This window comes from Sander lucioperca, chromosome 12, assembly GCF_008315115.2.
Source record: "Sander lucioperca isolate FBNREF2018 chromosome 12, SLUC_FBN_1.2, whole genome shotgun sequence".
Classification (NCBI taxonomy): domain Eukaryota; kingdom Metazoa; phylum Chordata; class Actinopteri; order Perciformes; family Percidae; genus Sander; species Sander lucioperca.
In genome coordinates, this window is record NC_050184.1 from 33606573 (window position 1) to 33619920 (window position 13348).

Sequence of the window (13348 nt, forward strand, 5' to 3'; positions counted from 1 at the left end):
CAGAGTCCGGAAACATCGTCTGAAACAATTCCCCGATTTCCTCATTTGCATTATAGGACTGGTGTATAGATTGGCTGCATAATAAGTTGCATGCTGTTCTCATTTGTAGTCAGCAAATTATATTTAGACTAGCAAAAGAAAGAACTACAACACCGCGGAAATAAAATAAATAAACATTCTAAAGCGCTGCAGGAGCATTAGATGTAGCGTTACATGGACGCAGGAAAATTAAGACCTGTTTAAAATTATTTAAGAGCTGGAACACAACAATTCAGCGGATGTAAGACTTTCTAAGGCCTTAAATTTAGATTTTGAAATTTTAGACCTTTAAAGAACCCCGCGGAAACCCTGTGGGAGGGAGGGGTGGGGGAGCTGGTGATGCCGTATCCAACATGCCCACAGGGATATGATATGATTTGAATCCAAACACAGCACTGAATTTGTATCTACATCATGAATAGTCAACAGAGCTGGGACCACAAAGCTATGAATTCATAAATATGAATTCATTATTAAAATATGAAAGAGAGAAAAAAAAGGACATCCCCTACACAGCAGCACAGCTGTCAGAATACTGAGGAAGTGTAACTGATGATAATGATAATGAACAGGATTTTAATTGCACACTTTTACTTGGTCTTCTGTGAGTGCCGGCTCATTCCTTAAGGATGCAATTAAATACAATATTAATGCAATAGATAAGCGAGGAGAAGACGGCTTTAGTAAGTTGTGTACCAAGCACATGAATGGATGAAATCCTACGACGTCCATATAAGAATTAACTTGTGAATGCCCCAACAGCATCTTCATTGTCAAAATATTATTTAATCACGTTCATAATCCAAGGCTGAAGTCTCTAAGGCTCTAATCAGTTACATTTTTTTTTTACAGTGTATTGTCTGCTTCATACCCGTGGTGATGGCCAGGGTCAGTTGCTTCATGTCAGAAATGATCTTGAAGCACAAGTTGCAATATGACTTCGAACTAGGGTTGGGCAATATATCAATATTATATCGGTAGCGTGATATGAGACTAGATATCATCTTAGATTTTGAAGAATCGTAATATCGTTACATGGTAAGTTTTGTCTTTTCCTGGTTTCAAAAGCTGCATTACAGTAAAGTGATGTAAAGTGATTCATTATCTGAACCAACCAGACTATTCTAGCTGTTCTATTATTTGCCTTTAATTAATTAATTAGTCATTATATCCACATTACTGATGGTTATTTATCTAAAATCTAAATGTGAAGATATTTTGTGAAAGCACCGATAGTCAACACTACGATATCGTCGCAATATCGACATTGAGGTCTTTGGTCAAAAATGTTGTGATTTCTGATTTTCCCCATATCGCCCAGCCCTACTTCCAACTTCGATTTTTTTCTCTCCTTTTTCTCCTTCTTTTTAAATATGGTTAGTTTTGTTTGTTTTTCAACTAAATCAAACTGCCGCTCAAAAAGTGAAGCTCTACACAGCATTCCAGTTCATGCAAAGTTAGTCATTAAATAATAACCTAGCATAAATGCTGCAACTGGGTGACGAAAAGTGTCATGTTTTCCCTTGCTGACACTCTCATCTGTGAGACATTGAAAACATATTGTTGTGAAAATGGTTTTACGCTCTCTAACATGCCGACTCTGCTTAGCGTCATCTCAGATGTAATCGGGGCTTTTTACGATACCTCAGCTGAACTGCTCTGCTATCTGGCTGCGCTGCAGGCACAGGGGAATTTAACTCGGCGTTTTCTAGGAAGTCTAATAGGAAAGTTTTTTCATTTTCTTTGTGTCAACAAGAATATCATCCATCCTGACTGCAGGATGAACCATCACATCTGAAACGGCTTAGTCTGTTGCAGAGACAGTCTTTTATCCTGTCAAATAGAGCAATCAAGTTACCAGCAAAGCCACAAAAGGATGAAATATGTGCCTGTTCTTTGGAAGAAGGAACAGGGGAAATGTGGTAATTTAGCTTTTTACTGTTTATTCAGCTACCTTACCTGAAGATTCTCATATAAGTTGGGTCAGTTTTAGCACCCTTATAGTTATAATTCCACCATCGTGTGTCTTTGTAATTGCTTTTGTCATTAGCGTGTTTTATCATCTGATGCCTCAAGTGTTGCTGTAACCAGTACCCAAAATGGGCACTTCTGATTTTTGTCCACATGAGTACCCTTACTTCTAACCATTAAGGCAGTTACACACCAACCAGACAGCCGACCGTCGGCAGAAAAAGTCTCCCCGAGTTGGTCAAAAAAGTGCCTCGGAACACACCAAAGCGACGAGACGTAATACGTCTCCATAACAACAGGTGGCGCTAATCTGTATTGTCGCCCAAAAAACTGAAAACCGGCAGCTGATTGGACGAACGCGTCACGTGGGTCTGGTTTCTCCGGAAATTCAAAGACAGACTGTCATGGCGGCTTGTTCAGAATACGATCTCATATTGTACTAAAATAGTTCACTGAAACGTGTTTCTGAAAACATTTTAAGCGAGAAATAGGCCGTGCAGTTGCTGAATCTGTCTTCATTTCAGATCAACAAAGGTCAGTTTAAAAGATTTTCGTCAGATTTTGAGAGGCTTAGTCACGCTCATTCTGCTCGCCATTTCCGGGTGAGTCCCAACTGCCCTGTCTCCGACTGAGCACGTCAGGTCGGCCAAAATGAAGGACGACGGCCCCTCGGATGGACGATGGCACGGAACACACCGAACAGACTCGAGTCACTGACCTCGCCAGACTGTCCAACGGCCGATTATCGGCCTGGTGTGTAGCTCCCTTTAGAGGTGTGAAGAGATCTCGTCCCACGATATGATATTGTGATATTAAAACGTTACGATAATTCTCCTCAAGGTTAAAAGTTGTCTCGCGAGATCAGTACACAAGTGCAGAATGTACGTCGGTACTACAGAGGACTAATAAAAGCTTGAGTGCGTAACGTTTTGATATTAATGAACGTCCGTTACATTCAAGCCATTGTCAAATGAGTTGCTACAAAGCTAATTAAGACTATCAGCTCCCCACAACTCTCTCTGTATTTCTCAGCATGGCTATGTTCAGAAGATTGTGTATAAGTATGAATATCAATATATCCAAGAAGACACATGCAATGATCATGTCATGCAACTGCTTAATTAGGGTACTGGCACCTTTTTTTTGACCAATTCAGGCACTGGCTGTAGCATATATAAGAGGTGATGGGATTTTAAAAGACAAAAGTGTTACAGCTTAAAAAAGAGGCAGTGGATGCTATCTGTGCTCTCTGCACTCATGCGTTCTAGATGGGTGAATTCACAAAGCACAGCATCTCTTCAGTCTCCACACCTGGACTCTGGATCTCCAGTGTGTAAACAGTATTTTGTGTGTTTCTTTCCTAGGAGGTTGAACACCCACTCAGTGAGTCCAGGTGACAAGTGTTTACCATCAAGACGCGCAGATGCTATTTACAGCTGAACAACAGTGAAGAAAAAAAGATAGTGTCAACTTAAACTTTCTAGAAGAGCATGGCTGTTGGGTGTTGGCTGTACAGTCTGATGACTACACAATCAATCTGAATACTAGGTTGAAGGGACGCAACAATATTGACCTTATACAGTCTGCCCATTTTGGGGCACATAGATTAAAAAAAGATGAATTTCGGAGCAAAGTTACCTACGGCATTGGGATAATTGCGTGACAACATCCCTCACCTTCCGCTCTCTGTGTGTTGCCTTTCTTAAACCCCTTCGCTTCGGGAAACAACAACAAACTTCAGGCTAGCAGGCTTCACGTTGAAAAATGGCGAGTTTAGAAGACAATTTGGATTGTGCAAAAACCTCTTCTGAAGAGTCCATGTTTTTTTAATCCTCCGTGTCCTCCTTGGCTACTGGCAACTGCGTGGAGGAGGGGCGGGGGCGCGTGCACGATCACGGAAGGCTTGTATCATGTGGCTGCAACAACATTGTTGTTGTCATTACTTAGAATTCCTCATGGGGGAGACAGAAACTACGCACTATAGCTTTAAATAGCTCACGTTACTGTATTGTGTCAACAATTAACTTCATTTAATATTGTATGTGGCGTTTTCTTTAGTGGGGTGCAAATGTTCCACCAAAACAAGTTCCACCTGAGACTATTTAGCAGAGCCAACGTCGCTGCATCCGGAGCTTAGGTTGATCAAGAATACCGTGATATTTCCTCCATATCGCCCAGCCCTACCTACAGACCAAAGAAAAAAATCCTTGTTTGGTACAGATCCTCGCAAAAATCTTTTTTTATTTTAATATATTTCAATTAAAATTAAGAATAATGATACAAACATCATCATTCCCTCCAATATCGTGAATCATATCGCAATCGCAATATCAATCAAAAATAATCGCAATCAGATATCTTTCTCGTCTCGTGCAGCACTAAGAATCAAGAATCAATTTGCAACATGGGGAGATTATATCACAATGCGCATTATAATTAAGCAAAACAGAGCACGTGTTGTGGTTGTGTATATTTTGTTGTGTATATTTCGGATCCCTGTTGTGTATATTTCTGTTGTGGATGTTTATATTTCTGTTTCCTGTTTTATTTTGATAGTCTGGTTTTCTGTCTTGTCATGTCTAGTTTTACTTCCTGTGTTTTCCCGCTTGTCTGATTGTTCTGCCCCGCCCTGATGTGTTTCACCTGCTGTATCACCTGTCCCTTGTTTGCTCATTACCTCTTGTATTTAGCCTCTCTGTGTTCCCTTTGTCTTGTGTCAAATCATTTTGTGTTTGTTCCTGTCTCTGTGTTAGTCTTCCCCTGCAGTATCTGGGCTCTTGTTTTGTTATCCTGCTTTTTCCCTTTTCTTCATTCTGGACTTAGTTTTTGCCTGCCTCACTTTGTACTCCTTGTGTCGTTTTTTTTTTTTTGCATTTTTGGATCGCTTTTTGTATGTGCCCTGGTTTTCCTGTTAATAGATCGACAAGCAACGAAACTCCCGTCTGCTCTCTGCATTTGGGTCCACTATTCCCTGCATATCATCACGGCACGAGGTTTGAGACAATGCGAGAAAAGATGCTTCGTTACACCTTTCAACACTCCCATTTATTACTTGACGTCTGCATGTATAATGTATAGACCACTGTGAATTAATGCAACCTTTTATTTGTAATACAGAAGGGAAAAATTTTTTTCGATTCGACAGGCTTCACGTTTCACTTTTTATTTCTCGGTAGTAGGAAGTCAGTGATGAGCTACATCAATGCAAGGCTGTATCCTGTCTTTTGTCTCAGTGGCTTAAAAACTTAAAAGGGACCTTCTTTAATCTTCTTCAAAGAAAGTTGCGAGGATTTAAAACCTGGGGCACTTTTTTTTTTTTTTTTTACATTTCTACTATCTTTTCTCTTTATCTGGCATTGAGACTTGTGGAGCTGATTGACATTCTGTGACAGATAATTTATGCATAAGGATTCACAGGAAAAAAGAGAATAGTTGGGGGGTGGGGGGTGTTTGGGGATTTAGCCAGGCTACAAAGATTTGGTGGTGCCCTGGACCCCTGGCACTGCCTTGAGCTCCTGTCATCTTTTTTTGTGGGAGGCAGCAGTGACACCTAATGAAGCCTCGCTGTGTGTAGAGCAAGAAGGAAGTCACGCTTCTCTCACTCTGAAAAGCCATTTGGGCAGCTGTAATGAGCACAGGCATCATGCTGTAGTGGCTGTTTGGGCTCCTCGCATGGCCACTGTGGCACAGAGCGCTGTGATAAGCCACTGGCACAGGCTGGCATGAGCACAGTGGACAAGGGACATATGCTGAGCTACTCAAGCCAGACTGCAATGTGTCGCACGCAGTGGTGGAAGACCAAGCGTCAGTATTCGACCAGTTGGTAATGAGAACGGGTTCGTACAAACAAATATCGACAGATCATCATTGTAAAGATTGTTTGTTTTTTTTTCTCTCTCTTCTTGCAGGCTTCCTCAAGATAACAGGCTAATGTATATGTTTCACATGTGAACACCCATCTCAGTCTTCCAGCATCATCCATATTTACAAAATCAATATCTGGTTTTATCTCACTAAATGAGGCAGACAGTTGAAATCAAAATGGAACTCACTGGTAGTAGGTTTTAAATCTTCGATGTTGACTCTCTAAAGTGGCCTCAAATGTACAGAATTGGTATATCCTAGAACATGATATGTACTGTCAGTGCTTTAACAGCTGTCATAATCTTATTAAGATGTTACTGCTTTATATCCTGCACCTAAACAGCTAATGGGGCGCTGAGGTTTTATACTGTAAAGTGATTTATTTTCAGACTCGCTCTGCTGACTGGCTTTTACTTCATGGTCCACGAGCTCGGTCTGAACTTGGAAAAACTGCTTTTAACTTTAGCGCACACCGACTCCTGGAACAAATGACAGCACTTTCTTAAAAACATCAACTCAAATGTGCCGTTCGGACAATTTAGATATCTGGCTTTACACCTGCAGACTTCTGCTTGTAACTGCTTTACATTGTTGTATTTTCTTTTGCATCCCTATTATCCTAATGTATTTATCAAATCATTTTCCAATTCTATTTCTATATTTCTTACGATTGTACTTTCTGTGTTGTCGTTCTGTATTTGTCTTTGTAATCTGACCCGACGACAGTGTAAATGAGGGTCGCCCCCTCAATGATCTCTCGAGGGTAAATAAAGGTTGAATGAATAGTATGTATTATTGTCACAGCAAATCTTTGGGCACATTCACTCAGCAACATGAATGAATGAAGGCTTCATTTCCAATTTATTTTTGAATAATTTAAAACTGCTTCATTGCACATTAAATGCGATCATAGTCATGCTTTTTAAAATGACTATTCCTCCACGCAAAATGTCAGAAATGAGAGCTTTGGAAATGCCAACTGAGAGTTACACAGATAATAAACGATTTCTGGAGCAGTGATAGATGGGACAATTTTTTTTATTTTTATTTTTTTTATTTATTTATTTTTTTTTAACTCGGCTGTGCAGCCCAGAGAATTGCAGCTGCTCTTTCATTTATGCCGGTTTGACCTCGACGTCCATTTTAAAATCACTCTGGTATTTAAACAAAATCGTTCTGTCCTGGTTATTTATTCCTTTATTTTAAGAGGAGCAGTGGAGCAGACTCAGGTGGAGAAGGTGAAGAGAGAATGGAGGAAAAGGTTAGCAGCACTCTTACGCACCTTCACCTGTCAGATAACCGGGGTCTGACTCTAATCAGAATCACTGAAAATAAAAGACACGCTTAAAGGTCCAGTGTGTAACGTGTTTAGTTGTTCATTATCAAAATCTGTGTTGCCCGTTCACAAACTTGTCCTTTTTCATGAATACTTACCACCACCATCATTTCCAAGTATTCCTTTTGGCATGAAATTTTACATTTGCGTTCGCATGAACTGGGCTAGACGCTCCATATTCATGCTCCATCTTTAAATACGTTAGCTGGTAAGGGACACACAGGACATACTGCTCCGCCTTTTGTGTTTTCGCTGTCACATGACAAACTCACAGGTGCTGCTAATGCTGCTAATGGATACCGTCGCTTCCCGGCCCCGGCAAGTTTGAAGAAGGAAACATGGAGGACTACACGTATTCAAAATCCTTCTTCGCCCAGAAAAAGAAAAAGGATATTGAAAAGAGCAAGAGACCGGCTTTTTGAAGTGTGAAGGCTACCGTAGCTGTAATACATACTTTGAACTGCGCGGTGCAAGAGAGTTGATTGCGATACATGATCTCAACCCTAGATGGGAGAAATTCCTACACATTGCACCTTTAAGTCAATACCTCATATATTCAGTCTCAAAACTAATTTTCGTTAAATTAAACATAAAAACTGAGGAAGTGTGTCATTCCACTCGATTCCAGTGCTGGTTCTTTTGTACAGGCCCTGAAGTCTTGAAGCATATTTCACTCATGGTAGATAATGTTAGCCTTCCGTATCAACGTCTACTCAGGGTTACGCTGAGCCTATAATTGGGTGCTTTTACTAATTATGTTGAGATTATGAACAGAATGGCAAAGTTCCGGTGGACTGGTGTTGAGGAGGAATGGAGGGAATTAAGTGGAAAATTGTAAAGGGGAATTTTTTTTTTTTTTAAAAAAGACAGCAAATTGCACATAAGGAGTTATGTGCATTATTACATAAAGGTGGACGATAAGTCAGACTAAAGTGTATGTTGTTTCTCTTCTCCAGTGGGATCCTGTAATACTGTAACGCTTCTGTAACATGTTTATATTATTATTCACATTTAATACATTCACTTTCATCTACATATGACTAAAAGGTTGGAGTCTGCCTCCATGACATGTGTTTGCTACATGCTCCTGTATCCTGAAACAAAGTATGTGTGCCATCCATGTACAGGGTTCAAAATAAGGGTTGCCCGATGGCCCGGGGCAAGTGAAACGCAGTGTATAAATCAACCCACTTGGCTGTTCGGGCATCATCGCGTCATAAATGATGTGGTTGTTTTCTTGCCCCCCCCCACCTCGATGGAGAATGCTTGTTGAATGATTTGATTTGAATGTGCCGTTGGCCAATCAAGAAAAGAGTTTGCGCTTGACACTTTGGACGTTTTTCTCTCCAATCTTTTAAGGATTTTTTGACATTTTTGTTTACATTTTTGACGCATTTCGATGTTTTTTTTTCATGCTTTTTCCGACTTGTTTTTTAAAGCTTATGTTTTTTTTTGCAACGCTTGTGATGTGTTTTTTTTTTTCTCGAAGTTTGACATTTTTTCAATGGTTTTTTTTACCTTTTACACTCCTTTTTTAGGCTTCCTTTTATGTTTTTTTTTTTTTTTTTTTTTTTTTTGGGAAAAAAAAAGCCCAATTTGTATAAGGGCCAGTAAAAATAGACTTCGGGCAAGTACAAATTTGTTTTCACTTGCCCGATCGGACAAGTTAAAAGAAAAACTACACATTGACCCCTGCATTTACCAAGCCTGTGAAAAAATTCAATACAAAAAGTTGAATTCCAAAAAAAGACAAGAAAATGCAGGCAAGTCAAAACTAAGTGGGATGGTACGAGTAGAGCGAGAGCAGACTGAGGTGCACGAGGCTGTAGTGTAGAGGCTATACTCACAGGGAATGGTGCGCAGGTACAGGTTGTCCCTGATCACCTGCTGGAGCTTGTGGTCCAGGGAGCCCTTCTGAAACTGCAGGCTGAGGTAGTGACGCAAATCAGTGTTCAACACCTTACCTAGAAGAAAGGAAAAGACAGATCTGGGTCAGTCTGACACTTAAATCACGTAGGAGGAGCATCCGCGTGGCGCTCATTTCCAAAACACCCCGCTCTGGTGATTTGATTTAGAGACAATCAAAAAGACATTCTGAAATGTAATATTCATAATGAGCTACAGCACACTCCTCCGACGGACAACGATACGTGCCACGAGCCACGGATCAAACGCTCCTTGTCCGGAAAGCAATGACTCGTACCTGAGAGGAATAGGAGCTAGGGCTGCGCCATATGAGGAAAATATGCAATAACGTTTTGAATATGGCGATAACAATATTACTTAGGATAAATAAACAGATGTTAAAGTGTACTCAGTTCTGCATTTCTGCTGCATTTGGTATTCTTCCAAAAATACAACAAATTGCGTGTTGAATTTAAAACAAACGAAAGGAAATCATTTCCAGCATTCTTTTATTGAACAGATTGAACATTGAGATTATTATATGAATATAAACGGTGGCCGTAAAAATAGAATATATTACTGATATTTTCTTTCAACTAGCACAAGAAACCGCATGTCTCAGCCTTTCGCGGTGGGTGTATTTTGGCGGTTGATATCGCAATGACGATTTAAAAAAAAACAAAACGATATATTGTGCAACCCTAATAGGCGCTGAGTGGACAAGATATAAATTAAAACTGCCATATGGGATGAAACGTCAATTAATTGGGCTCTCTTAATAAAATCCACATGCATGCATGGTAAAAAAAAGAAGAAGTAGAATGACAAAATCAAGACTGTTGCATCTCGGGAACAACAGCATTTCAAGGTAAAAGTCTGAGGAAGGCAAGGCGCTGCACAGTCATCTTCAAGGTAAAGGGACATTTAACGTTCTCCTTTGAGCGGCAGAAAGTCAGAGAGAAGTAACGGAGAGATCAAGAGAGAAAGAAGAAGCAGAAAGTAGAATTCCCTTGTGTTTGCCAGAGCAAAGAAGGAGCAGGAAAGGGACGTGCAGATGGGCCTTAAATATGGCTTCGGTTAGGCTACACCGCGGGCATCAGTGGCTGGCACTGGGTCCTCAAAGCTGTCGAGCAATTAACCTCAGGCAGATGATTGGAGGGGGTGAACTGCTATGTGTGTCCACTATCTACAGCAAACAGTTACGTTAATACAGTTGTTCTGACAGTTATCGCAGCAACATGCAACGACATCTGCAAGGTGACTGATAAAAATCTAATCCCATGTCCCACGTCTACTTCATGCCGTCTCGAACACATATCTACAAGGCCAGAATGTGGTCTTATGTTTTCTGCTGCAGTTAGAATGGACATTATTTCTTCAACCTGATTGAAATCAATTCGATTAGAGTCTAACTTAACTGTTCACATTAAGTGATGCAATAAGATGTGCATGTACATGGCTTAAAGCATTTTTTTTTTTTTTTTTTTTAATTATTTTTGGGGCATTTTAAGTCTTTATTTCCGACAGGACAGCTTAGACCTGAAAGGGGAGAGAGAGGGGGGGACGACATGCAGCAAAGGGCCGCAGGTCAGAGCCGAAGCCGCGGCATCGAGGACATCTCTACATGGGTGCGTGCTCTACCAGGTGAGCTACCCAGGCGCCCATGGCTTAAAGTAAAGTATTTAATTAGAATATAACTTTTTGGATTGGATTGCGTTGTTGAAGACCCTGCTGTGTGCGCAAGTGCACTGCCTTTTTATTACCACAAGTTTACATTCACGTCGCTACTGATTGGGTATCACCTGTGACACACCCACCGAAATGAGAGAAAACATACCTCACACCGCTCCTTGGAAACATGTTGCTCAACCAGGAAACCACAGTAAAACGGTGCACGTGGGAAACCTACCTTTTCCAATTAAGGTGGTTACATGAGGTATTTTTACTCTGATAAGGCTATTATTCTGATTATTAGTAGAATATTAGGGTCCATGCAAACGTAACTAATGTCTGCCAGATTCTCTGACGCAGTAGTTCAGATCCCGTATATAAGAAATTGTCAGGAGAATCAAGCAGAAGCCAGGCTGTGAGATCGGCATTAAGCCACTGTGAGAAACATCAGTCAGTAAGATAACATACCTCTCTCCCAGCAAGACATCTACAGTACAGAGATGATTAATACATGCCTTTCCCATGCTGCTGTTGGCTAATCTGCTGATATTTTATCATACTACACAGTTTGGAGTCAGTGTTCCAGACACTATACACACACACACACACACACACACACACACACACACACACACACACACACACGATCCCGTCTTTCAAACGAGTGGCAGGGTTCAAACTATTTTTATTTAAGCATTTGCAGAAAGAAATGGAATAAAACATAATCATACTGCCTGGTAACAAAGAGAAATATCCCCAGAGTAAAAGCAGAAGACTATTATAAAGTGAGGAGCATCCCACACATTCCAGAATTCTACCCGTTTTCAGCAGGAAGTATTGAAGGATGGGCTTGGCTGCTGGGGAATAAAAAGCTCTCTCTTGCCAAATTCAATTCAAATATTTTAAATTAAATTAAGTTCTGCTATTCATCCCCAAAGTGGATAAACTAGCATTACTAGAACTACCGCTGGGACTGCAGATCAGCAGCAATATGTAGCCTGGATGAGGCGGGTGATTGTCCCCCTTTAGCATCTCCCAAAAGTGGTGTTGAAAAAATAATATTTTCATTAAAAGCACAAGCTAATAATTCAAGTGATTATGGAATTCAGAGGTTTTCGCGTGTGCCTGCTGCTTCACTGAAATTGTTAACAGTCCAGTAACTGCAGCATGGCAGAGGTGCAAGTGAGGGCCAGGGCCAAGGGAAGCATGGCTCTCCATTATGTAACTCTGTAGACTTTTTACTGGCACAATGAATGTGAGGAATTTGGGTCAAGGAAACAAAAGCTGGGTCTGGCTACGCTTTGCAACTGGAAAGCCACAAGCCTGCGGTCCATGTTCCCAGAAGCTATGAGACATGAAAAACCCCAAAACACACACACACACACACACACACACACACACACACACACACACACACACACACACACACACACAATATACAACCTGTTCCCTCCCCTCCCGGGTCAGGCCTGTTCCCATGTTAAAGGGAATGGGAGTGACCATGCCTTCACCAGGGCTTTCATGCTTGAATTTGCCTTCCTGGATCCATTTTCACACACTGCCTTGAAAGTAGAGATGGTCCGATACCATTTTTTGCTTACCGATACCTGAACTTGCGCATCGGCCGATACAGAGTACCGATCCAATACCGATTTTATTATGTTTTAACAACTGTATACTACTATCCCTGTATGGATGTGATATTATTTCTATCTTTGTTGTCGGTCTGGCTCAGGTGAAACATGAACAAACACAAACAATGAACGCCCCAGAACTTTCTTTTATTATGCAGTTTGACAGTCAGTTATAACGGAAAAAAGGACATAAATAAACTACTTTAATGTAGATTTTCTTATAAACTGTCTTCAGGGTGCCACTGGACACAATTCACTCCTCCACTATGGCCTCCATCCAGGGTACAGTGCAGTGCTCCCTTTGCTGGTATCGGATCGGTGCATAAACTCCAGTACTTCCCGATACCGATACCAGCGTTTTAGGTAGTATCGGAGCCGGAACATCTCTACTTGAAAGATCAGCTGGTTTCAGTATGGACAATGGATTGAGCTAATTGTTACCAAAGGATTCCTGCAACTAAGGGTAGCTACCCCACTGGGTCAACAAAACCAATCTTTCGCAAATACACACACACACACTGACAACAAAACTAAACAAAAAACATGCACACACACGCACGCACACACACACACACAAACACATGCAAATCACCTCCCCTGCCCAAAGCAAACTCCCACTCAAGTGCTTCTAACAGGGTTGTCTTTGTGGCCCGCCTGTCAGGTTGTGTTAGCGTGCCACTTCATATATCCAGAGAGAGACGGGGAGAGAAAGAAAGGGAGGGAGCAGCAACTCTCAGCTTCCCGCTAGGTTACAAGGCAGCGCATCACTGGCCTGCCAGGCTGGTAGTACGAGGCATGCGGGACACAATGGAAGCCTTTGTGCCTTGTCATCTGGCTATTAGACACTCTCTCATGATGGGGGACAGTTGGTGGGGAAAAGAAGGGGCTGCAGTTCAAGGATGGCGAATCATTATAAACAGAGGGAGCG

At 41.2% G+C, this 13348-nt stretch overlaps 1 protein-coding gene across 4 annotated transcripts in view; it reads right to left on the reverse strand.

The window, feature by feature from the left end:
- magi3a (membrane associated guanylate kinase, WW and PDZ domain containing 3a) overlaps positions 1-13348 on the reverse strand; it is a 170363-nt gene that overhangs the window by 62944 nt on the left and 94071 nt on the right. For all 4 annotated transcript variants that reach the window (XM_031290591.2, XM_031290590.2, XM_036008551.1 and 1 more), the window contains exon 2: positions 9058-9174. In XM_031290591.2, the coding sequence (XP_031146451.1) occupies positions 9058-9174 (117 nt within the window). The remainder of the gene's footprint in view (positions 1-9057; positions 9175-13348) is intronic.